Below are 27,085 nucleotides of genomic sequence, written 5' to 3' on the forward strand. Positions count from 1 at the left end.
TGTACAGATTTGACCAGGACCAGGGGATAAAGGTAAAGGTAAAGGGACCCCTGGCCATTAGGTTCAGTCGTGGCCGACTCTGGGGTTGCGGCGCTCATCTCGCTTTATTGGCCGAGGGAACCGGCGTACAGCTTCCGGGTCATGTGGCCACATGACTAAGCCGCTTCTGGCGAACCAGAGCAGCGCACGGATATGCCATTTATCTTCCCCGTAGCAGTACCTATTTATCTACTTGCACATTGACGTGCTTTCGAACTGCTAGGTTGGCAGGAGCAGGGACCAAGCAACGGGAGCTCACCCCGTTGCGGGGATTGGAACCGCCGACCTTCTGATCGGCAAGCCCTAGGCTCTATGGTTTTTTTTTTTTAAATGATATTTATTAAGATTTTCCAATTACAACAGAAAAAAAAAAAAAAACATCCAATTTTAAAATCTTTTTCCCAATAACATCTTTTCGGGACTTCCCCTCCCCTCCCCCTCCTATATTCCAATTCTTACAAATAAACAAAAAAAAAAAAAAAATCAACTTATCCCAAATTTAAACTTATTATCATTGACTCAATTTTAAAAATATTTTCCCATCCCCTAAAATCGACCTGTTCCCTTCCGCGAGTTCCCCCCTTTAATATGCAATACAGATTAAAATAGAAGAAAAATAAAAAAATAATTTTACACCCTTTGGATTCCAAATTTCCCTCCCCCCTTTCCCGGTTGCGTTCCCAATGTTCCTCAACGTCTGATGTCTTCCTGGAGTTCCCACATCTCTCTAAACCATAGTCCTTTCCCAGTCATCTTTAATTTCGAATGTCCAATCTTGGAAGGAGTCTGTCTCAAAAAAGGCCCATTTCTTCCATCCAGATTTTTATATCTAGGAGTAAAAGCTCCAATTTTATTTCTTTAAACCTGTCAAATCTGGATGTCCCAAATGTTCCCACTTCCAGCTTTGTCCAGTTCTTATTATTTTTGTTGTTCTTGTTGATCTCACTCCTCCTTTTTTTTTCCCCCCTGCTCTCCTGCACAAATGTTCCAATTCCAAAAGCTTCTAATTCCTCTGCAGAGGCTTGTTATTCAAGAACAAAACATTACGTCAAGTCCCTTTCATTCTTCAATAGATAAGTCTATTGTCTCCTTTAATGCGTAGACCTCTGTAGACAAAATAGTGTTCCATTTCTGCAGTTTCCCAGGAGATAGAAAGTTCTGGTCAAATTCCACGCCAACAATACTTGTAATGTCCCTCGGCTCCTCTAGGTGGTTTGCAATAACTAAATTCCCTTCCAGATCACGTCCACCAGTCAAAATAACTTGTTATTCCTTGTTTGTAACAATTTGTATCCAATTTGTAATAAATGTAACCGGCAAAGTCCTCGTAACAAAGTTCTCTTTTATTTTTCCGCTTTGACAGCTCTTTGACAGCTGTCAAAACCTCTATTTCTCTTCTCCCGGCGCTCTCACAAATCGCTCCCAGGGTTCCGGGGGGGGGGGTTGCTTTTTAATTCAATTCAATTCCACCTTTCTCCTCCAGCTCAGTCTTATGATTTTCCCTCGCGAAGTTAATAACTTTAGAAGAAGTCAGCGCTCTCCGTCGAATGGCATGCGGCTTCGCTCGGCAGGGGAAGCGAAGGACTCAAAGCACCCCCCCCGTCACCCGCTCCGCAGCCTTTAAAAAGGCTCCTTCGCGGGTCGGGGGGGCGCAAAAGGTGCCAGCCGAGCCACCATGTCCATGGGTTTCAGCGCCCATGGTTTTTGAGGGTCCCCGCGTCGCCGGCGCGGTAGGACCCAGCCCCTGCCGAGCAGGCTCCCTCCAGAGCTCGGAGGGAGTCCGCCATTCGGCGATGGCGCCAACCCAGAAGTCCCGCCCTAGGCTCTGTGGTTTAACCCACAGCGCCACCCGCATCCCAGGACCAGGGGATATGGAGGTTCAAAGCCCAATCTATCCATAATACTCTCTGGATAATGTACCAATCTTGGCCCAGCTTTTCTCCCTATGAGCCTAGCCTACCTCACAGGGTTGTTGTGGAGGCTAAAGGGGGGGTGGCGGTGGCAGAAAGGATTGTGCTGCCTTGGTCAGACTGCATCTGGAGTACTGTATCTAGTTCTGGGCACCACTATTATTAATTAAATTAGTATACTGCCCTATACCCACAGGTCTCACGGCAGTTATGACATAAAATCACAATATAAAAACACACCATACATAAAATTTTTAAAAAATGTTTTAATCCCAATAATTTAGCAGTTTGACACTGGAACGGACTCCTTCGGGAGGTTGTGGAGGTTTTAAAGCAGAGGTTGAATGGCCACCTGCCATGTAGGATGTAGCTGAGATTCCTGCTGTTATGTACTGAGTTGAATAGGATCCAAAAAGCAGCAGTCTGATTGGTCCTAGAACAATAGGATCCAGAATGCAGCAGTCTGATTGGTCCGCAGGTGGAAGTGAATCTGCAACCTGATTGGCCTACAGGACAATCCCGGAATTAGCCAATCACGTGGGGCCCATTGTGTAAATAATGTATATAAAGCAGACAGTTTGAGGGAACTTCCATTCCTCGCTACTATGAGCTGAATAAACAGCATGAAATCCACACTCGACTCCCGAGTATATTTCACAAGCATGGGGGGGTTGGACTAGATGACCCCGGGACCCCCTCCAACTCTCCACTTCTATGATTCTATGGAATCGTGAGCAAAGGCAGAACACAAAGCAATAAACAAATACTGCCCGCTGCTGCCGAGCAGGTGACTCAAAGCACAAATTCTTCGGAACACTGTGGCCCAGAAAACTCATGGCACGTGGGCAGCCCCCGCGAGCACCGCGATCTCCTGCACGAGGCGCCGCGCGCTACGCTCCACTTCGCCGCCCCTGCTCTCCGCCTGGCGTTAAGCTTCCCTTTGTTTCATTATTTTATCCCCAGGCGGCCACCGTAAGCGAGGAAGGCGGGGGCCTAGATTCGAGCGAACTGGCGGAAGTGAAAGAGCCGAGGCTGACGACCTAAAAGAGGAGCTCTTGCGCATGCTCGGTGACGTTTCCACGGGGCGGTGGCGGCGCTTGAGTCGCCTATCGTGGGCGGGAGCGCGGCAGCGGAGCGCGCGCTTTTTATTTTTATTCTTTTGCAATCCGGTTCTTTCTCTGCGGATCGTGGCCATGAGTCTCTGGGTGGACAAGTACCGGCCGAACTCCCTCGGCAAAGTGGACTATCACCGGGATCAGGCAGCGCAGCTTCGCAACCTGGTGAGAGAGATAGGGAGAGAGGGAGACAGGCGGCTGGCGCTCTGCACATGCTCGGGTGCCCTTCTCTTTCTTATCTCTTCACCTCTTCGGCGGCTTTTGGACACGCTGGTCCTCGGGTATTGGCGAGTGTTTTTGCTCTCCGCAATAGCTTCAAACACCCCACCCCCCTTTCTTTCCTGTTTTATTGGGTTATAGCAAGAGCCGGTGCTAGGCAGAGCTACCTATTTGCACCACCCTTCTTCTTATTATTATTTCTTCAATTTTCAAAAACAGATGTAGGAAAAAAATGAAAAGCACAAAACTTCAACTGCTAAATTTAATTTAAATTGCAAGACTAGGCAATGCGACAATATTTGGTTATCTTTCTCAAATGCTAAAGAAAGTGTTTCAGTACACAAATCCAGTGAATCTGTATGAAACTGTGCCCCTCAAAGGTCAGTACTGCGCCCCTGTGAAGTCTGTGCCCTAGGCAGCTGCCTAGTTGACCGAATGATAGCGCCAGCCTTGGCTCCAGCCAAAGAGCAGTCCTGGAATTGATTTCAGTCCTGCAGTACATGAAGTACCAATAAGAAAAAGAAAAGCATCTGAGCATGTGTAGTGAGCATATGTGCATGCCTGCTAACTGAGAATACTCTTTATGTGGCTGATGCGTGAGCTCAAGTTAAGTCAGGCTCTTGGATACATTTGGAGGGGGTAAGCTGCGATGACAAAAATGCATTGTGTATGTCCTCAGGTGCATTTATATCCAGGTACTGAACCCTGGTTTGGAAAAGCACCGTAGCTTCTCTTCCTCATGATGGTGCTCAACAGCAGGTACAAAGCAAAAATTAGGGTATTTGGGAGTACCAAATACCATACCATACAAGATTGGTTGGGACATGAGCTTTCATAGACCTGAACTGCTTCCATCTTAAGCACAAAATATGTCAGTTGGCAAGAATATTTACACATGCAGGCATACATATTTAAAGAAAAAACTCCAGTGTAAAATAGTAGGGCAGAAAATCCATGAAATTTCAGAGATGCATCCTGTGACCTTTTAATGCAAAGCCTGAATGGTAATCAAGTTTAGCGTTTGGCAGTAGGGCTAGAAAGACTTGTCTGCAGCCCTGGAGAGTTGCTGGCTCTCAGTATAGACCAGCCTTCCCCAGCTGGTGACTTCCAGTCCAGATGTTTTGGACCGCAACTCCTAGTCAGCATGACCCTGGTGGCTGGGGCTATTGGAAGTTGTACAGTGGTGCCTCGCAAGACGAAATTAATCCGTTCCATGAGGCTCTTCGTATAGCGGTTTTTTCGTCTTGCGAAGCAAGCCCATTGACAGCTTAGCGGATTAGCGCTATTAGCGGTTTAGCGGCTTTTAGCGATCAGCTGTTAAGCGGCTTATCAGCGGATTAGCTGATAAGCGGCTTAGGAAAAGGGGAAAAAACCCGGAAATTCATTTTGCGAAGCGCCTCCAAAACGGAAAATCCTTTCGTCTAGCGGGTTTTCCGTCTTACGAGGCGTTCGTCTTGCAGGGCACCACTGTAATCCAAAACATATGGAGTGGGGAGGCTGTTGTACACAGGATTGGATAGGCCAGTCGTATATCTCAGTATAAGGCAGCTTAAACTGTCTGTCTCTGTATAAGGCAGTGACTGCAGCACCATTAATTTGTGATAGTATCACACTTCCAAGACAGAGAACATGGTTACTAAGTAAATTGAACCCAGGGCAACATAAAATTCACTGCAAATTTAAGAATGCTCCAATTCCAGTGGACTTTAAGCAATAGTATGTCTTTGATTGCACAAATAATAATTTTTGGGTTGCGGTGTGTGTGGGGGGGGATTCCACTACTTGTGTGGCTCTGCATTCAAAAATTTCACAAAGCGAACATCACAATGCCACTGTGTCTTGGTTTTGGAGTTTTGGCTCTTGTGGTTTGATTTGAGCAAAAGGTTTGATTTGAGCAAAAGGCTCAATCCTCGAACATGTAATTTTAAAAAAAGGAATGGGGGGGGGCGTCTTTGTGTGTAGTTATGTTTTCCCTTCAACATTCACCATCCATTAGGGATTTGGGAATAGGGCTTCTAGGTTAAAGAATACATATTAGACAGGCTCAGGTACCAAAGCATTAACCATTGGTGATCTCCTCCCAGGACTTTCTCTAATTCTAGCTGCTGCTGTTCACGTTGGTGGCTTGTTTATGGAAAGATGATTTACCCCAGGGTAATTGTCTATGTATAAACTTAACTTGGTGCCACTGTAATACGTTGTTTGTCAGATCTGAAATGAAGTAGGAACACTTTGTGTACTCTTGACCACAAAATATGCAATTGCTCTGTTGCAAAAAGCGATTGTTTTGGGGTTAAAATAGTTCATCTGACACAGATTTCAAGGGTTGGCTCCTGTGATACAAGACAGGCCTGGTTCTGGAATGCAGTCAACCACAGATTAAATGGAGCTAGGCGCAGTGGCTAAAATATGAAAGATGTCTGTAAACCTGGCAGAATGAACCAGTGAATCCCAAAATAATTCTTTTTTGGCATCCTATGAGACTGGCAGTCTTGTATGATAGAGAGAACTCAGTTGAGTAGCTTGGGGCACTCAGGTCGTTCACATTCTAACCCTGATCCATTAGGAAACTAGAAAACTACCCTGTATGGAATCAGATGGTTGTTTCATCTAGCCCATTATTTTCTACAATGGCTGGTGGCAGCAACAGCTCCAGGACTACCTGGCTAGAGATGTCAGAGAACTGAAACCTTTACTCTGCAGACCATTTTGTGCAAAAAACAAAAGGGAAAAAAGTGCTCCGCAACTCAATTCCAGTCCTTTAGTTTGCTTCAAAAGGTGGTGTGCTTTCTTTCATTTTCCACCTGAGGCTAGATTTTGACCTATTGGAGATGCTGTGATTGTGGATTTCCTTTAACAGCAGAAGGTTGAACCAGATTACCTTTGAGGTCCTTCCAACTCTTTGATCCTAGGGCTCAATGCCCAAATAAGCCAGGGGGGGCAGCTGCTCCCCCATCAAGTAAAACAATAGAAATACTTAACTAACTGACCAATCATGTCGGTTCTGTCCCACCCTAACAAAAGTCCTGCCCCCCCCAACAAAAATCCTGGCTACACCCCTGGATAAGGGTGTCTATGGCTTGCAACAAAATTCTGCATTAGTTTATTAAAAATTGGCTTCTCAAAGTTATTTTCAAGTTTACTGTATGCACTTTCTGACTATTTTTATTTTTATTCCATTTATATCCCACCTTTCCTCCAATGATCTCAAGGGGGCACACCTCTTCTTCTCTATATTATCTTCACAACAACCTTGTGAGGTAGTTTAGGCTGAGAGTTGAAGACCCGCCCAAGATTCATGATTGAGTGGGGATTTGAACTCTGGTCTTCCAGGTCCTAGTTTGTTTCGGGATGTGTTCTCAAGCCACCTGACTCCTAGAAAACCTGATGCACCAAGGGCTTTTATCAGACTCACGCCATGCACGGTCACAGTTTCATGTCCTCTTGAACTCTCTATTTTGTGCTCATGTCTAAATCGATGGCCTTCCAAAGGAAAAGACAACATTGTGAAGGGCTGTAAAACTAGTGTGGGGAACGGTATACTAAAATATGTATCATTCTCTGTGTTTATGATGCTGACTAAGCATGATGCTGACTGAGACATTACTGTAATTCAGTTTTACTGTATTCCATTTGACAGGTTCAGTGTGGCGACTTTCCTCATCTGTTAGTGTATGGGCCTTCAGGAGCTGGAAAAAAGACCAGAATAATGTGCCTGCTGAGAGAACTGTATGGCTCCGGAGTGGAGAAGCTGAGGATTGAACATCAGAGCATAACAGTAAGAATCTGCCCTAATTTCTTATTTACAAAACGAGATAAAGATGTTGACTGTCAACATAATGCAGGAAAAGCCAGCACATTTCAACACATGCTAGTTTTTAATCTCCAGAAGTTGTCCAACCTGGATACATGAGGGCAAAAGTGCATAGACTATATTTGTCCCCTAGGCCTGAGGTTCCTCACCCCCTGACGTCCAAAGGGGTACACAGATCAGGGCAATCCAATATCTCCAGTTCTGCCCCTTTCACTCCCAACCGCTGAGTGTTTCACATGTAAGCTTGTTTACCTGAATGTATTTCCCAGCTTCCTTGCAATTGTGCACCCTGGTAATATGGGGGCTTGTTCAGGAAAACACACTTACAGGCCCCTTCAGACCTCCACCCTAACTCTGCAAAGTTTGGAAGTGGAGAAGGCATGTCTGTGGCTGTCTACACACTTGTGTCCGGGCTGGAAAAGGACCTACAGGCAATTTAAGCACCATTTCCACAGTTGGTTAAATAACCAGTGGCTGTTTCCTCCTATTATGAATTAGCACTAGATTAGGCTGTAAACATTCTGTGCTGGAGGAATTCTCCCTGGCAAATCACTGCCAAGGATTTACCGGTACTATTATCTCCCTTCAGTTGTGTGATATTTGAAATGATTTAGTCGGGCACTTAGCTTACATTTCCTGCTGTCTCAGGCTGAAGCCTGCAGTTAGTGTCAAGAAACCAGTTCGTCTTTATTGTGGGCTTCACTGACTAATTATTATTGCTTGCTCACATGCCACCAACAACTTGATGAGAAGTATTTGCAAAGTGATGTTTTCAACAAACATAATGAACTTTTTGCATAGTTAGCTGCTTGGGGAGTGAAAACAGTCCCTGGAAAATCTATTACTACAGATTTTCTTTCTATCAATTCAAAAATCTTTTTTGGGGGGAAAAGCTTGCATTTTAATCAGCAAATTGCAAAGAGAGTGGTTAGTAATCAGCAGAGTTCTTGGAGAAGACAGATATTTCCAAAGCATTGTGCAAACGGTCTCTCTTGCCATTTTTATTTCTTTTTAAATTAAATTTTCCTGCTTACCGGTAAGTTAATAAGACATTATGGGAACATGTTGTGCCTGCAAACGTCTTAATGCTGGGGAGTTTTAAGTGGAACAGTTTTAAGTAGATAGTCTTTCAAAATATCAGCTTCCCTTCCTGTCAGATGCTTTCCTATCTGAGGGCCCTTTGGCATCTAGCTATGGGCGGAACTTGACAAATGTCTTTTTCATCATCTTCAAAATGCCTGCATATAAAGTAGTGGCATGTTATTAATATAAGCACAGAAAGAGATGTGAAGGTTAGCACTTTTAAACTAAAATAGGGCAGAGCAAAATGATGCTGCAGTGTCTGTATAGCTTCATTTTGTAGTTTGATCTGAACTAGATAAGGTCTATTTAATCACTGTGGGTAAAAGGTATACTTGAAAGCCTTACTGTACACGTGAAGAATGTTTTGAGAGAAGTAGAATGAAGTTCTTATCAATATTATTAGTTCCTAAAATCGGAAGCGACGCAAGTGGTGATTCACTTCAAGAAATTGGGAAGTTGTAATCTTCTTACAGAGAAGCTGGAAGTATAATGTAAAATCTCTATAAATACCCCAAATGACTTTGCCCAAGGACAGTTGGTCATGGAACTGACCAGAAGGGCAATGACCCTGGACTTAACATATTTTCCCATGTTATTGGACGAGGTTTTTTGACTCAAAAATCACGTCAAAACACTGGGGTCGTCTAATACACGGATAGTGGCATGGGGGTGGAGAAGTGGTGCGCCGCCAGCCAGCTCGTTGGCAGGAGCGCATCTTCCCATGATGCCGCAGCGAGTGGGGAGTGATCTGGGGGGTGTTTCCTGCCCGCAGCTACTTGGGGGGGGGGGGGAAGAAGCTGCGCATTGCCAGCCAGCTCGTTGGCGGGAGTGCAAATTCCCCCGATGCTGCATTCGGCAGGCGCTCCCTGGATTGTTTCCAACCCGGCAGCACTAGAGGAGGTTGTGCTCCCAGGAGCACAACTTCCCCCGATGCCGCTGCGCACGGGAAACGATCTAGAGCAGCGGTTCTCAACCTGTGGGTCCCCAGGTGTTGTTGGACTACAACTCCCATCATCCCTGAGCTCTGGCCATGCTAGCTAGGGGTGATGGGAGTTGCAATTCAACAACATCTGGGGACCCACAGGTTGAGAAAGGCTGATCTAGAGAGTGTTTCCTGCCCACAGCTGTGTGGGGGGAGAGGCTCAACAACTTTGGGCCATCTCCCCTCATTTTCCTAAAATTGAGTCCCCCAAAATATGTAGGGTCTTATACAAGGGGGTGTCCTACAGACGGAAAAATACGGTAAGTCCTGCCCAGGATCCGGTGTGCGAAGTGTTGGTGAAACCGTTTGGAACAGTAATCATAGTGCTATTAATATATGTGTAAATGAAGAGTTGCGTAGAGAACCCAACATGGTCACATTTGACTTCAAAAGAGTGATCTTCCTCCAAATAAGGGGGTTGGTAAGAAAGAAAGCTGAAAGACAAGGACAAAAGTGTCAAATATCCCCAAAATGCTTGTGAATTGCTTAAAACCACAATACAGTGGTGCCTCGCAAGACGAAAAGAATTCGTTCCGCGAGTCTCTTCGTCTAGCGGTTTTTTCGTCTTGCGAAGCAGGCCCATTAGCGGCTTAGCGGATTAGCGCTATTAGCGGCTTAGCGGCTTTTAGCTGCTTTTAGCGGATAAGCGGCTTAGCGGCTTAGAAAAAGGGGGGGAAGGGAAAAAAAGTCGGGAAAACTCGCAAGACATTTTCGTCTTGCGAAGCAAGCCCATAGGGAAATTTGTCTTGCGAAGCACCTCCAAAACGGAAAACCCTTTCGTCTAGCGGGTTTTTCGTCTTGCGAGGCATTCATCTTGCGGGGCACCACTGTATTAGAAGCTGAACTGGGATACTGAAGATCATGAACTGGTGGTGACTGATCAGGAACAAGTCCTTGGGGTCATAGTGTCTAACTTGATTGAGATGTCACCCAGTATACAGCAGCTGTGAAAAGAGCTGGAACGCCATGCTAGGGATCATTAGGAAAGGAAGGGAAAACAAACAATATCATAAGGCTGCTATACAAATCTGTACAGTTCTGGTCACCTCAACTCCAAAAGGATATTGTAGAGTGGTAACAGGTTTTAGAAAAGGGCGATGAAAATGATTCAGAGGATGCAGCAACTTCCTTAAGAGGAGATTTGGGGTGCTTTTCAGTTTAGAGAAAAGGCAAGCCAGAGGCAACCTGATAGAAGTGCATAAGATTATTCATGAACCCAGCTTTGGACAACATGACAAGTCAGTTTCATGGCAGAGAAGGAGAAGGAACTTCTGAATAGTGTGCTTGACCATGCTGCTCATTTGCATGAAACCTTAGTTTTAAACTATGATTTAAAGCGACATGCGAACTGGGGCACATCCCATCCTTTCCAAGAGGTTAGCATTCTGCTTGAATTTGAGAGCTTTGAACCCAGGGTGTTACCCTTTTCCTTGCATGCCATTCCACCTGCCGCCATTTTCACGCTGAGTCTCTTTATTTCGTAGTTTCCCTGGTGCATTGCAGCCTGGGTGCCGTTAAGCCCTTCTAGTCCTGCAACTCAGCTCATGCTAAGCAGTTAGCAGTGGGTGGTTTTTGAAGCCTGTATTCATAACCCACTGATTTCAGCTAAGTCTTTCCGTCACTGATCTCTTTAAAATGCATTTTTTGTTTAATAATCTTTCTTTTCAGGCACCTTCTAAAAAGAAGATTGAAATTAGCACTATTGCCAGCAACTATCACCTTGAAGTTAACCCAAGGTATGTTTGCAGTAAGCTCACAAGATCCAGTAAGAGGCTGTGGGAATTTTGCAATTCTTATAATTTGCAGAGGAGTAAATTTTATAGCCCATTGCAGCAAAAACTACCGAGGTGCTAGAAGACCCTTGTTTTATTGTTGCAATTTTAAAGCTAGCTCCAGCTTTACTGTTAAAGAAACCAAAGTACAGTTGTAACTTGGATCCTGAATGCATTGTGAGTTGAACGTTTTGGCTCCTGAACGCCGCAAACCCGGAAGTGAGTGTTCTGGTTTGTGAATGTTCTTTGGAAGCTGAATGTCTGACGCAGCTTCTGATTGGCTGCACGAGCTTCCTGCAGCCAATCAGAAGCCACGCCTTGGTTTCCGAACCAACAGACTTCCGGAATGGATTCCATTCGACTTCCGAGGTATGGCTGTATATCTTTAAGGAATTGTTCACATATGCTGCCCTCCAGTCCTCTCTGTCTGGCCCTTGGGACCCTCCCCAGCCATGCACTGCACCCTCCTTGAGTATCATATTTTAATCTGAACTTATTTTCAGTGATGCAGGAAACAGTGACCGGGTGGTAATTCAGGAATTACTGAAGACATTAGCTCAGTCACAGCAACTTGAGACAAGCACCCAGCGAGATTTTAAAGGTCTGTAAATGAGCAATAAGCTTGAAGAAAATTATCTTGCAATACTTTGCACAAGATCAGCCATGTGCTTCGAATATTGTAAATTCTTTATATTCTCCAGCTTTTTTTGTCTTCTGTCACTTTTAGAGATACAAAATTTCCAGAAATATTGTAGTTCCCCAACAGAAATGCATGTATTTCAGAAATGAGGGGGGAAATTGAAATATGTGCAATACTTGTGTTCCAGATAATAGTATATATAGCTCCAATTTATTTCTGTAATTGTAATAATTGTCCAAAAGATCCATAGCTGTTGATGTTTGAATTTTTGCTCTGAGCTTCATGGTATTCAGAAAGTGGGAGGTTTGCATGTTGTTAGAAGGCGTCTAGACTCTTCTCACCTCTTGATTCTTCTGTGACTTTGTATTCTCAAAATACTCTATGGTTCCCTTCGCTTAGGAACTTAGGAAGCAGCCTTATACTTAGTGAGATCCTTGGTCCATCTAGCTCCATATTGTCTGCACTGGTTAGCAGGGGCTCTCCAGGGTTTCAGACATGCAATCTTTTGCAGCCCTACTTGCAAATGTCTCGAAGGGGACCTTCTGCATGCAGAGTAGAATGGTTTATTGCTGAGCCTGATCTGGCAGATGGAATCAGAGGCAGATAATCTGTTTGCATGTGGGTAATATTGCAGTAGCAATATGCTTGTCAGACTTCCAGGCTACATGAGAGACTTTTGGTTTTGCAACATTTGAAACTCCCCACGCCCTTGTAGAGCAGGCATCGGCAAACTCCGGCCCTCCAGATGTTTGGAGTACAGTTCCCATCATCCCTGACCACTGGTCCTGTTAGCTAGGGATGATGGGAATTGTAGTCCCAAAACATCTGGAGGGCCGGAGTTTGCCTGTGCCTGCTGTAGAGCATCCACTCTTAAGCTTATTGCGGCCAAATGCAATCTGCAGTTTACAGTGTTGATTTTTTTAATAGCAATGGTATCATCATTACTACCTGTAAAGGTTGGCTCTCTGGACTCTGAATCCAGTGATCTGAATTGCGCTTGACATAGCTTCTTCTTTTTTCTGCCTCCCTCCCAAGTCCCTTTCCTTGTGTGTCCTGTCGTTTAGATTGTAAGCCTGAGGGCAAGGACTCTTTATTTCTGATCTTTGTAAGCTGCTCTGGGAGCCTTTTCAGCTGAAGAGCTGGGTAAAAAATGCTTTAAACAAATACCTTTTGAACCTTGGATATAAAAGATTTGCAGCAGTGTGCATTGGCTCTGTAACAATATTCATTCATCGGCTTCAGCTGATCATCAGTTTTCTTTGGCTGAACTAAGCTGGCTTTTTTGTCATTATTCTTGGTGGGAAGTGGCAATGTAGTGTTATTTTTTTTGTTGTTTTTTTGGCAAAAGTAGCACCAGCTCAAGCCAGTTCCTGACTTGTCACACTTACTCATACAGAACAATAAGGAAGACATTTCATTGTACTGCGATGTCATGCATATGTAAATACTTTCTAATCACATGGACGAGGTTGAATGCAAAGTCTCTGTCTCTCTCTGCCCCTGCCCCCCCACCGCTGCTATGTAGTACCTTCCTTCCTGGTAAAGTGCTTCTCTCATGAGAAAGACCCATGTGAACATAGGAAGCTGCCATATAAGCAAGTCATACATATTGTTGGAATACAACTCCCATCAGTCCCAGCCAGCATGGCTAAGTGGTCACAGATGATGGGCGTGTTGTCCAACAACACTTGAGAATACTAGGATGGATTCCACCTAAACATTAGGAAGAACTTCCTGACAGTAAGAGCTGTTCGACAGTGGAATTTGCTGCCAAGGAGTGTGGTGGAGTCTCCTTCTTTGGAGGTCTTTAAGCAGAGGCTTGACAACCATATGTCAGGAGTGCTCTGATGGTGTTTCCTGCTTGGCAGGGGGTTGGACTCAATGGCCCTTGTGGTCTCTTCCAACTCTATGACTCTATAGTCCACACCCACTTGCAGTCGTTCTCCAGAGTTTTAAACAGGATCCTTTCTTAGCCTTACCTGGAGATGCTGGAAATAGTAAGCAGAAGATCCCGGGTTCAAAGCAAGGTCCGAGGCATCCCAGTTGCAAGAACCCCTCTTGCGTGCTGTCATGGCTAAGCCAGCCATTCCCTGGCTGTTTCAGGTGATGTGCCTTTCTCAGACTTATGGTTAGAATATTTACACAAACTGCCACCAGCGCAGGATTGCACCGTGGGGAAGTACCTCCCGGGAACTTCAGTAGAAAAGGCACAAATGGGAAGGTTTTATCTAATCCTGCCCCATTGTATCAGCAGAAGCGAAAAGCCAAGTTAAGATAGACTGTGAGAGCATGATAAAGGGTGGCTTTTGTTTTGTTTTTCAGTGGTGCTGTTGACTGAAGTGGACAAGCTTACAAAAGATGCTCAGCATGCGTTGCGCCGAACCATGGAGAAGTATATGGCTACCTGCAGATTAATTCTGTGTTGCAATTCTACATCGAAAGTCATTGCACCTATCCGGAGCAGGTGCCTTGCAGTGCGAGTGCCTGCGCCCAGCATTGAAGATGTAGGTTCAAGGCAGGGGCAGACAGACAGCCCTTCAGTGCACTTGCATTTTACTCTGTGTAATGTTGGCTGCAACAAGTTTAAATACCTGATTTGGGATTCCTTGTTCTTTATTTTCCCCTGACTCTGTCTGCCTAGTTAATCCTGTGTCTGTGTGCATGGAAGACTTCCGAATTAGGTTCCCCTTTACAGTACTTTGCATGACTGCGGTTTTCTTAAAAAATGCGGGTTGTAATTTTTATTTGTTTAGCAAGGATTGGAATGGGGCAGAAGTGTCTGTGGACTAAGAAATAGCTGGACACCTAATGGTAGGTAATAAGTCATGGGAGGGAGATGAAGTGTTGGGGGTCTTTGAAACACCATCACTTTGTCACCAATGCTTAGTTCCAAGCGTTCTCTAGTCCACACTTCTCCAAGCATTTCTCTGAAACTAGAAAATACCACTTAGAATTTGTTAAGTAGTTGCCAAAGGCACTTCTATCAACATATCTGTCTATTTCTTACAACCCTGTGAGGTCGGCTAGTAGTACTTCTGTCTCACTGCTACTGTAAAGAATACAGGGAGCAACTGCTGATGTGGTTTGTCCCTGGCTCAAGGAGGAACAGCAGGAAGGAATTTATTGCTTCGTGGAGGAATGCGCTTGGGAAGACATCACATTGCTCTTACCCAGTACCCAGGAGGGCTGGCAAATGGGGCTTGTGGCAAGGAAGAGGTGACTCAGAAGGTGGGCACAGGTCACCTGCAAGCATTATTTGCAAAACTGGCTCCTTTGTGCCTTCACGTATCCTCTTATAATATAGGGACTTCCCCTGTAGCTGGCTGCTGCAGCAATTTTGACTAGAGCGGAGATACTTGGAATTTTTGGAAAGTGAGGTACCATGCAAAACTGTTAATTGCCCTGTTGAATCTCTAGATCTGCAACGTATTGTCCGTTGTGTGTAAGAAGGAGGGTCTGGTTCTTCCTAGAGAACTTGCTCAGAGGATTGCAGAGAAGTCCGGCCGAAATCTCCGAAAGGCCCTTCTGATGTGTGAGGCGTGCAGGGTGCAACAGTAAGTCCAGAAGAATGGGTGAATACAGGAGGGAGTTTTGGTTACAAAAGGGCTGTTTGTTTGTTTGTTTGTTTGTTTGTTTTGTATTTAAGCAAGTCGTCGCTGTTGGTTGCACAGGTATCCTTTCACTCCAGACCAAGACATTTCTGAGACGGACTGGGAGGTATATCTGAGAGAGACGGCAAACGCCATTGTTGGTCAGCAGACCCCGCAGAGGTAGGTCAGTGTGGTGGGGGACAATGCCTAGCTGTAAAATGGATGGTGCTTGTAAGTTGTCTGATATTAAAATGCAGTCTAGCAGTTTAATACTATGTGTGCTAGAATGTCTAGACAGAGTGCATTTCCAGGAACTTGATAAAAACCCGGTAGGAGTTGATTGAAGTAAATTTCTTTTTTTAAAAAATAATATTTATTAAGAGTTTAAAGATTACAAAAAGAAAGAAAAAGAATTAAACAAATCAATATAATACAATACAAAAACAAAAACAAAAACACTACATGAAACATTGAATTAACAAAACAAAACAAGAACAATTAAAAACACTTCCAATATTTTCAAGCTTATCTTTCATTCACTTGTTTCATTGACTTCCTCACGCCTCCCTTTTTGTATTCCACTTCAATTAACTGTTTCAGCAATTCCTTTCCATCTTCCTCTGTTTTCTGTCCTGTAATTAATCTTAACATATTCTAACCTTGTTTTTTCCCTTTAATACATTAACAATCTATCTGTACCTAATTCTTTATAATATTTATGCCAAAGCCATATAACTTCATTCCACCATTTTTCTAAAGCTCATTAATTTTACAATATTTCTGTAAATAATCTTTAAATTTTTTCCAATCTTCTTCCACCGACTCTTCTCCCTGGTCTCGGATTCTGCCAGTCATTTCCGCCAATTCCATATAGTCCATCAACTTCATCTGCCATTCTTCCCGGGTGGGTAAATCTTGTGTCTTCCAATACTTCGCGATGAGTATTCTTGCTGCTGTTGTTGCATACATAAAGAAAGTTCTGTCCTTCTTTGGCAGCAATTGGTCGACCATGCCCAAGAGAAAGGCCTCTGGTTTCTTCAGAAAGGTATATTTAAATACCTTTTTCATTTCATTATAAATCATCTCCCAGAATGTCTTAATCCTTGGGCATGTCCACCAAAGGTGAAAGAATGTACCTTCAGTCTCATTACATTTCCAACATTTATTTTCGGGCAAATGGTAAATTTTTGCAAGCTTGACTGGTATCATGTACCACCTGTAAATCATTTTCATTAAATTCTCTCTTAGGGCATTACATGCCGTAAATTTCATACCTGTGGTCCATAACTGTTCCCAGTCAGCCATCATTATGTTATGTCCAACATCTTGTGCCCATTTAATCATAGCAGATTTCACCGTTTCATCCTGAGTGTTCCATTTTAACAGCAAGTTATACATTCTTGACAAATTCTTAATTTTGGGATCTAACAATTCTGTTTCCAATTTTGATTTTTCCACCTGGAAGCCAACTTTTTAATCCAAATTATATGCCTCCATTATTTGGTAATAATGGAGCCAATCTTGCACTTTGTTTTTTAATTTTTCAAAGCTCTGCAGTTTTACTCTGTCTCCATCTTGTTCCAAAATTTCCCAATATTTCGGCCATTTGGCCTCCATATTAAGTTTTTTCTGTGCCTTCGCTTCCATTGGTGACAACCATCTTGGGGTTTTATTTTCTATGATTGAAGTAAATTTCAGGCTGATGAGGTTAGCCTTGGTCATTAAGGTATTAAACATGCTTTTATATCAATGTGTAAATGTTTGGAGAAAAAGATTTCTGAAAGCGGATAGTTAACTGCATGCAGGAATCCTGAAACTGCTGCACAGCCTCGCAGCCAAAAGCATGTGCATGGTATGAAGAAGATCCCAGGTTCACTTCCAGTTAAAAGAAGCAGGTAGCTGGCGATGGAAAACACTGTTCTCTTCCTGAGACCCTGGAGAACCACGGCCAATCATAATACACAAAACTGGGCTTAGATGGGCAAGTGGTCTCACCTGGTCTAAAGTGGCAACCTGTGTTCCTAAACAAATAAATCTGTTGCAGGCAGTAACATACAGTATTCTGCCTCCTGGGCACCTCAAGCTATGAGACAATTATATATTAAAATCCCAGTTTCTGATGCAGTTCCTTCACAGAAATTCCTGTTGTTTGGGAGCAGATCACAGTAGCTACTAGCCACGATGGTTATGGTTTCAGTGTTTGAAATTAGCCAGGTGCATTTTGCACTCGCAACCAAGCGAAGATGCCTGGGCGACAGGATGGTGCCTGGCAGCTCTGCCATACGGAGGTGCTTGCTTGTAGAATTCTGTCAGTTAAATTTTATCTTCACAATCAGCCTGAATTTCAGGAACCCAATTGCTTTTTCTGTGCAGCCTGAGCAGGGGCGGGGAGCAACGTTACAGTTCATGGTCATAGCTTTTCTTTACCTTACCCCACCCCACTGCCCTGCTCACAGTATATTCCTACGTTATGAATGGTCCGTGTCGCCATTAAGAAAAAGGGGTCCGAATAGGCCAACACATACTTCTTTAAGTTCTCAGAGCTCTTAACCCATCATAAGGCTGTCATCTGAATTAGCCAGATGTTCACCACAGAGAAACTTCAACTGTGTATTACAGTGGTGCCTCGCAAGATGAAAAGAATCTCTTCGTCTAGCGGTTTTTTCGTCTTGCGAAGCAAGCCCATTGACGGCTTAGCGGATTAGCGCTATTAGCGGTTTAACGGCTTTTAGAGGCTTAGCGGCTTATTGGATAAGTGGATAAGCGGCTTAACGGCTTAGAAAAAGGGGGGGGGGAAGGAAAAAAAACCCCGCAGGAACTCGCAAGACATTTTCACCTTGCGAAGCAAGCCCATAGGAAATTCGTTTTGCGAAGCACCTCCAAAACGGAAAACTCTTTCGTCTAGCGAGTTTTCCGTCTTGCAAGGCATTCGTCTTGCGGGACACCACTGTATTTCCAATTTCATTGTGAGGTAAGAGTAGCAGTCATTTACTCAGATAGCTGGGCTTGGTGGAGTCTCGGGTTATTTTCCAACAAGGACGTTCCTATAGTATGTAGTGCGCAAAATGACTCACTGAGATGTCATGTTCCCATTAGCAGCCATCTTTGATATTCTAAAAACAGCTGCAATGAACTAGGCTGCTGTAAAACAAACTTGCTTGCTCAGTGCAATGAAGCATTTCCAGCTGGATCGGATGAGAGCATCTTTGTTTGTTTGTGCTGTAAAACTTTTTCTTATCAGCCAATGAAGTGCTCTGGTGTTGGCACTCGTTCGCCGCTGCCCTCTTTACAGCTGCCAGCCATTTGTCTAGCTTTAGATATATTGCATTGGCAGAAACAAAATGACATCCTGTCATGGTGAATTTGGAGCACTGAATCCTTCCTTGCTGTGAACAGATGATACCATTAGTCATGTGTTCTGCTCCTGATCTCATTAAAACTCTGAAGAGATACGGCTCTGTGTGAAGTGGGCCACATTTGCACCATACATTTCAAGCCACTATTTATATGGCTTCTTGGGAACTGTAGTTCATTAAGGAGGCTGACAGTTAGGAGACCTCTGTTCCCCTCACAGAGCTACAGTTTCTTGTAAACCCCTGGAAAGAGGAATTGATTGTTAAACTGCTCTGCTGAACTCCCAGGATTCTTTGGGAAAAGCCATGACCTTTCAAGGGCATAATAGTTCTTTAAATGTGTGGTGCAGATATATGAATGCTTTCAACACAGATTCCCCTCTGTGTGGTCCTTTTTGATGTGAGCTATTTTTTACTTGTTGCTTTAGGCGTAGAAAAAGAGGTGGCTGCCTACAATTCCATGATTGCTCTTCACAATTTTTTTTATTAAACCTGTGTGCCCTCTTATCTACCATCTTACAGCAAGCAGCCTAATTTTAGAACACATCCTGCATCTTTGGACAATAGCAGCTCTGTGGTTGTGAAATAAGTGTTTGTGCTTCATAGTGGTGGACTCCCTATTAGCTCGGTCCCAGGCTAGCATTTGCTGAAATGGAGGAGCAGGGCCTTTGAAGCTGCCTATAAGAGACTTAGGGACGCGGGTGGCACTGTGGTCTAAACCACTGAGCCTTGGGCTTGCCGATCGGAAGGTCAGCGGTTCGAATCCCCGCAGAGGGGTGAGCTCCCGTTGCTTGGTCCCAGCTCCTGCCAACCTAGCAGTTCGAAAGCACGCCAAAAAGTGCAAGTAGATTAATAAGCACCATTCCGACGGGAAGGTTAACAGCGTTTTCGTGCGTTGCTCTGGTTTCGCCAGAAGCGGCTTAGTCATGTTGGCCACATGACCCGGAAAAATTGTCTGCAGACAAATGTCGGCTCCCTTGGCCCGTAAAGCGAGATGAGCGCCGCAGTCCCAGAGTCATTCACGACTGGACTTAACTGTCAGTGATCCTTTACCTTTACCTTTTTTATAAGAGACAATTGGGGTTGAATGACGCAGGTGCCAGTGAAATCCAGGGCCAGGGGAAAGTTGTTTTTAATTCCAAGGTACCTGCCTCATCATTTCTTTTCAACACTCAGGATTTTAAAAGGTGCATATAAATAAAACGGCTCCCCACTGCCAGCAAGAGACAGTGACAACTGTCACGTTAACTACAGAGCTGCTGCCAACTGTTGTGGCTTGTAGATGGTTTCCTGTCATTTCAAGCATCCCAACAAGCATTTTGAGACTTCCTTGTGTTGGACCATGACATGCTAGAGAAGTTCCTCGTTGTTGTAAGCCTTGTTTAGAAATTGCGGAGCACTGACTATGCTGCTGTTAACAAGCTGTTCCACTTGGAAAACGCGGCTCAGGAGAATAGTGTTGCAGGTTTGCTTGCTAGCTTTGGCAGTTGGCCAGGTTTAGGCTTTCAGATTCAGGCGATTATTCAGGGTGATCAAAACAATTATATCAGGTATCTCAAAATTAGGTACGCTGGCGTCCTCAAAATTTCTCTTATAGTGTCTTCTTATAATTTCTCTTATAGTGTCTTATAAGAGGAAAAACTTGTTTTGCTACTGGAAATGTTGGCATACTTAATTAAATCACTTGGCGTTCCAGTGAATTGGCATAGGAAGCATAATACAAATAATATATTTCTTTCAAATATATTAAATATATTTCAAATATCTTTTTCTACAAGGCTGCCTTTCACCAGGCAACCTAAAATTGCCTTTGTGTCTCCACAAGAACACTTCAAGGTAGTGTAGAACCTGGCATGTTAGACATGGGGTTATATTAACAAACGCCACCACATTAGTGCTTTTTAATTTTTAACTTTTAGCTTTTAACAAAGTTAAAAGTTGAGTAAAAAGATGAAGGCAGTTCTTAGGGGAAAAAATAAGCACAAGGGAAGTTAACATGCACAGAAAAGTATTCCACCCAATGGAGCAAAAAGTATATGTTAAATATAGCCCAGCTCTCCCTGCCTAGACATAGTCCCTTAACACTATCGACTGATGTCCAGTTTCCCAAATTTTAAAAGCTCCAGTTCCTTTGTCTGCTGCCTTTATCTGCTCATGCATTCTTCTGAGTCTCTAAATATACCCTCTGGCTACATAACTCTTTTGCTTCCCGAACCACAAAAACTCAAGGAGCACAAAGGTCTTCTCTTCATTCCCAACTACAGAGATGCAGGCTTAACAGTTTAACCCCACAATGCTACATGCAATATTCGTATATATTTTTTACAAATAAACGGCATTTCCATGTGCTCTGGCACTCATCACTGGTGCAGGGAAAAGGAGCCTTGGAACCCAGCAGAGCCAGACAGCCAGAACACTCTTCTTCATGGCCTACGACTGGTAGATCTGTGCCCACAGAGCTTTAAGTGGGCATAGTCTGAGGTCCCTCACCAACAAAGTTTTTCTTTGCCTGTAGAGATGCATCCCTGATCCATCTCTAACCCCGTCCAGCCTGAAGTTCTTGGGGCTATGTGCATCCATGATTTTAAAAGCAAAAACAAATTTAGCTTGAATGTTTTGAGAACTGAATTTTCTGACTTGGCAATTTGACTGAGATTGTCATAGCTGATATGAATGAGAATGAATGAAAGAAAAAGACTTAAAAGCCGGTTAGTAAACCTTAAAACTTTGCATTACAGTGAGTTAAAACCAAGCATTAGCTTTCCAATGATTTTATTCCAACAGGCTCCTGGAAGTTCGTGGGCGACTCTATGAACTCTTAACCCATTGCATTCCTCCAGAGATTATAATAAAGGTAACTGATGTTGTGATTATTAACTGGTTTAGTAACAGAGACTAGGATTAAATGGAAGCTTGGGGTGCATGTGTTAATCATTTTTATTTTTCACCGTTCATAGTGTAGCCTGGATAGCTCAGTTGGTTAGGAGTGTGGTGCTGATAACACCAAGGTTGCAAGTTTGATCCCTGCGGCTGCATATTCCTGCATTGCAAGGGGTTGGACTAGATGATAATCAGGGTCTTTTCCAACTCTACAATTCTCTGATTCAATGATAGTGCTCTGCATCTTGTAATTCCATTCCTAATTGCTGGGGCATCTGGGACCAGGTATATATTGTATATCTCTGTAAATATGATATTAATAGTTCTGTTATTTGTATGACAATGTCCCCCCTCCTACCAAATTGGAGATTATCATTTGAATGGCTTGATTCTCACAGGGTAACTTTCTGGATTGTTGAGTGCCCATGGTACCCATATAGCATTCTAGGGAGTAGAGCCTTCAATTCTCTTACTGTTGGCTATTGCTCATTTTAGGGCCTTCTGACTGAACTTCTGAACAACTGTGATGGACAACTGAAAGGAGAGGTTGCACAGATGGCAGCTTTCTATGAGCACCGGCTGCAGCTGGGCAGCAAGGCCATTTATCACCTGGAAGCATTTGTGGCTAAGTTTATGGCCATCTATAAGAAGTTTATGGAAGACGGACTAGAAGCCATGATGTTCTGATATGTTGCTTTGAGAGCCCTCATGTTTTTTGGGATGCCGACACGTTCTGTCGAGAAAGCTGTACAAACCACAGGTCACCGGTACATTTCTGTGTTGGACAATAAAATACTAAGTGCTGAATTTGAGGTGTTCTGAAATGGTTCCATGTGGCCTTTTATGTCCAAACTGTTTTAGGAAACAAGAAGTCACATACTTGACAGCAGGGAAGTGCCAGGATCCCGGAATGCTTTTGCCTCAAGAGATAGTCCTAATTACAGTGGTACCTCGGGTTACATACGCTTCAGGTTACAGACTCCGCTAACCCAGAAATAGTACCTCAGGTTAAGAACTCTGCTTCAGGATGAGAACAGAAATCATGCTCCGGCGGCGCAGTGGCAGCGAGAGGCCCCATTAGCTAAAGTGGTACCTCAGGTTAAGAACAGTTTCAGGTTAAGAATGGACCTCCGGAATGAATTAAGTACTTAACCTGAGGTACCACTGTACTTTGGGTCTGGAACATGATTGTGAGCCTTAATCTTGGGAATTTTCAAATGTGCCATCTTGAATAGGTTTCATGATGGTGGGAGATGGAGAAATCTGTTGCAGCTTTAAGGCTCCGTCTGCACTATGCATTTGAAGCTGTATCATACCACTTTAAACAGCCATGGCTTCCCCCAAAGAATCATGGGAAGTGTTGCTTGTTAAGGGTGCTGAGAGGAGTGTGAGGAGACACCAGTTCTCCTCACAGCTACAATTCTCAGAGTGGGCTAACAATCAACTCCTTTTCCTAGGGAACCCTGGAAACTAGCTTTGAGGGGAACAGGCATCTCCTCTAACAACTCAACACCCTTAACAAACTACATTTTAAACGATTCTTTGGCAGAAGTTATGACTGTTGAAAGTGGTACAATACTGCTTTAAGTGCATAGTGCAGATGGGGGCTTGCAGCCGTAGCTTAAGCATATTTACCTAGAAGTAATGAACTGAGTTCAGTGGCACTGAGTTCAGTTGGCCAGGCATGATGGGAGTTGTAGTCAGACAACATCTAGTAGGCCACATGTTCCCCATCTAGTAACAATCTATAAGTGATCGTTAATATTTCCGAGTTGTTTAAATATTTGTCCAAGCAATATTCTAGTACTTGATATTGGCTTAAGGATCAAGAATTAAATATTGTATTCTAGTTTGGATCCTCTCTGATCCCTGGAATGGAGAGGGGGAAAGCCACTGTAATAATAATTATTATTATTATTACTATTAATATTAATATATGTATATATTCACTGAAGGCAAGGTAAACTGCTTCTAAGGAGAAGAAAAAGGAGATTGCAGTTTGTCCACTTGGTATGTATTATGCAGCCTGCTTCTAAGCATGTTTACTCAGACATAAGTACCACGGAGTTCAATGGGATTTGCTCTCAGGTGCATTGAACTGCAGCCTTAATTTCATAAAGTAATTCAAAATGTACAATTGATAGAAGATGGGTAGGAAGAAAATACAATACTGAGGCAATAGGACTTACAATGCCCTCCGAGAAAGATTTTCTTTTAACTTCTTCTTGTTAAATAGTTTCATTTCTCCAAGGATAAATAGAATAGACCTTGATAACTATCATTTTATCAGTATTGTCAAGTCTGAAATACATTAATTCACCAGAGTAGGTGCAGCGAAAATGAATGTTTAAATGGTTTCCTTCTTTAGCGAGATACAGAGTAGGAATGAAAACAATTTAAGATAATTAAAATGGGTGCTAACTGCCTCACTTTTCAGTGGTAAATCAGTTTAACAGCGCAGTCTGGAAAAAGCAACCGTGTGCACCTAACATTAGCACTGGGAAGCATTAGGATAGGTGTACAGTGTTCCAAACGAAGTCTTCTGCAGTTGAAAACTGAGCTTTTCCAGCTCGAATCTCACCTTTCTAGCCAGGTTTTGTTCATAGTGGGAAGCTTCACTGCATATGGGCCTTGATCATCTGCTACAGGGGATCCCAGCAGAATGAGGTGGCAGATCCTAAGATACTATGATGGACTGTACATAATTTCAAAATACAACTGGAGAAATATATTAAGAACATAAGAAGAACCTGCCAGATCAGGATGAAGGCCCACCTAGTGGCCAACCAGATGCCTTTGGGAAGTCTTCAGGCAAGACCTGAGCATAACAACACTGCCCACCTGGGCTTCCTGCTAATTCCAAGGCATATTATCTCTGACAGTGGAGGTGGAATATAGCCATTGTGATTAGTCTCATGCATGAATTTGTCTAATCTTTTAAGAGCATTCTTTTTGAGGCTAAAGATAATTCTGCGAGTAGAAAACCCAATAGACCGCAGAAGGGGATGAGCTGGAGTCTTTCTCCCTCCAGGAACAAGCTTTCTCCTTAACATTTCTTAAGGACTCTCCTTCCCCTCTGGGCATTCTCAAAAGGCTCGGCCCATCTCTAGATTCTGTCATCTCATTCTGCTGCTACTTAGCAATGGAGGTGGTACATATGCCTGCGCAATCCTGGCCACATTGCAAGAAGAAGAGGAGTTTGGATTTGATATCCCACTTTATCATTACCCTAAGGAGTCTCAAAGTGGCTCACAATCTCCTTTCCTCCTCCACAACAAACACTCTGTGAGGTGAGTGAGGCTGAGAGACTTCAGAGAAGTGTGACTAGCCCAAGGTCACCCAGCAGCTGCATGTGGAGGAGCGGGGAAGCGAACCCGGTTCACCAGATTACGAATCTACCGCTCTTAACCACTGCACCACACTGGCTCACAGGTGATAAGTGATTAGTGCACATTGCCCTAAGAATACAGTGGTACCTCAGGTTTAGTACTTAATTCGTTCCGGAGGTCCGTACTTAACCTGAAACTGTTCTTAACCTGAGGTACCACTTTAGCTAATGGGGCCTCCTGCCGCCGCTGCGCCGCCGGAGCACAATTTCTGTTCTCATCCTGAAGCAAAGTTCTTAACCTGAAGCACTATTTCTGGGTTAGCGGAGTCTGTAACCTGAAGCGTATGTAACCCGAGGTACCACTGTAATGCCGTGGGACAGATTTCCTCTGCTTCACACACTGTTCCCAATCCAGCAAGGGCGCCCTTCGGTCGGAGTCCACTTTGCACAAGTATTTCCCCGGCTGTATTAGGGTGATGAACTATAAACAACCCAATCTTGAGAGTGTCAGTGCCTTCCATTAATCTTTTATATTTCTGCTTGAATGCCTTGTTTAACTTGCATATCCTCCGAGAGTCTATTTCTTCTTGCTATCTCATTGTGAATAAGTAGGTTTGTTTGACAATTGTTTTAAGTAGACATTTCCTCAAATGGCCACAAGCAGTGCAAAAAAGAGGCACAAAGTCAAGCCAACTCAACAAAAAAAGCCCCACTTAGTAAAGAACAGTTCTTGGAAAGCCTAACATTGTATCCTTCATTATGTGCCATGCGCGCTTTTCAAAATATCCGGAGAAGATAGTATCAGGCACACATACAATCCTGCATTCTAAAGTTTCAGCTAGTCATCATTAAAGAATTAAAATGCTAAAGTGTGTGTCCACTGAGAACGTCCACCTAAGGTGCCAAACGGCCTTTGCACTTTTGAACATGTGACTGAGCAGTCAGTGCATGATCAATTCAATATATCAAAGGCATAGGGTTTGTTTTAGGAAACTAAATTGAATAAAAAAACCCCCCAGATGAGGCCTTTGTTAATCTATAGCCTAGATCTAATGGCCTTGGCCCAGTATACCTGAAGGAGTGTCTCCACCCCCATCATTCAACCCAGACACTGAGGTCCAGCTCCGAAAACCACCTGGTGGTTCCCTCACTGTGAGAAGTGAGGTTACGGGGAACCAGGCAGAGGAGTGTCTCCACCCCCATCATTCAACCCAGACACTGAGGTCCAGCTCCGAAAACCACCTGGTGGTTCCCTCACTGTGAGAAGTGAGGTTACGGGGAACCAGGCAGAGGAGTGTCTCCACCCCCATCATTCAACCCAGACACTGAGGTCCAGCTCCGAAAACCACCTGGTGGTTCCCTCACTGTGAGAAGTGAGGTTACGGGGAACCAGGCAGAGGGCCTTCTCGGTGGTGCTTGCCCTGTGGAACGCCCTCCCATCAGATGTCAAAGAAATAAACAACTGTCTGACATTTATAAGACACCTGAAGGCAGCCCTGTTTAGGGAAGTTTTTAATGACTGATATTTTAATGTATTTCTAATATTTTGTTGGAAGCCGCCCAGAGTGGCTGGGAAAACCCAACCAGGTGGGCGGGGTATAAATAAATATTACTATTATTCAACGGCTCTTTATTTGGAGCTTTTGCATCCTGCTCTTCAGCTGAAAATCCTGACGAAGTGGCTTCAATGCAACCAATTAAACTAGCCCTGCTCCCAGGCTCACAATCTAAATAGGGCTTCCTCAACCTCGGCCCTCCAGATGTTTTGAGACTACAATTCCCATCATCCCTGACCACTGGTCCTGCTAGCAAGGGATCATTGGAGTTGTAGGCCAAAAACCTCTGGAGGTCCGAGGTTGAGGAAGCCTGATTTAAATGGACTTGAAATTGTTTTTTAAACATACACTTTTATTGTTGGTGTTTTTTATTGTCGGATCACAACGAGATGTTTTACAACAAGCAATTCATAAATGAAATAAGTGAAACAATCGTAATCGTATTATTTAACAAATCACAGTTAATAGTTAATGAAAGGTTGTGCTGATCAGGTGCCTCCATATTGTGCCCTTCAGATGTGTGATTCAGTTTCATTTCAGCATAAAATGGTGTGTGTTTTTAAAACAGCAACAACGTGAAACTGCCTTAGACCAAGTCAGTCCTGCCTATCCCCAATACAGTGGTACCTCAGGTTAAGTACTTAATCCGTTCCGGAGGTCCATTCTTAACCTGAAACTGTTCTTAACCTGAAGCACCACTTTAGCTAATGGGGCCTCCCTCTGCTGCCGCGCCGCCGGAACACGATTTCTGTTCTCATCCTGAAGCAAAGTTCTTAACCCGAGTTACTATTTCTGCGTTAGCGG

At 43.8% G+C, this 27,085-nt stretch overlaps 1 protein-coding gene across 1 annotated transcript; it reads left to right on the plus strand.

Moving 5' to 3' along the window:
* The first annotated feature begins 3,012 nt into the window (after nucleotides 1–3,012).
* RFC3 (replication factor C subunit 3) lies at nucleotides 3,013–22,204 on the plus strand. Its single transcript, XM_079973941.1, has 9 exons — nucleotides 3,013–3,229; nucleotides 6,924–7,061; nucleotides 10,831–10,898; nucleotides 11,438–11,535; nucleotides 13,897–14,078; nucleotides 14,992–15,128; nucleotides 15,246–15,344; nucleotides 21,302–21,371; nucleotides 21,893–22,204. Exons 1-9 carry the CDS (start codon nucleotides 3,143–3,145, stop codon nucleotides 22,082–22,084), a joined length of 1,071 nt encoding a protein of 356 aa, XP_079830067.1. The 5' UTR covers nucleotides 3,013–3,142; the 3' UTR covers nucleotides 22,085–22,204.
* The last annotated feature ends 4,881 nt before the right edge of the window (nucleotides 22,205–27,085 follow it).

This window comes from Podarcis cretensis, assembly GCF_951804945.1.
Source record: "Podarcis cretensis genome assembly, chromosome: 4".
Lineage (NCBI taxonomy): Eukaryota > Metazoa > Chordata > Lepidosauria > Squamata > Lacertidae > Podarcis > Podarcis cretensis.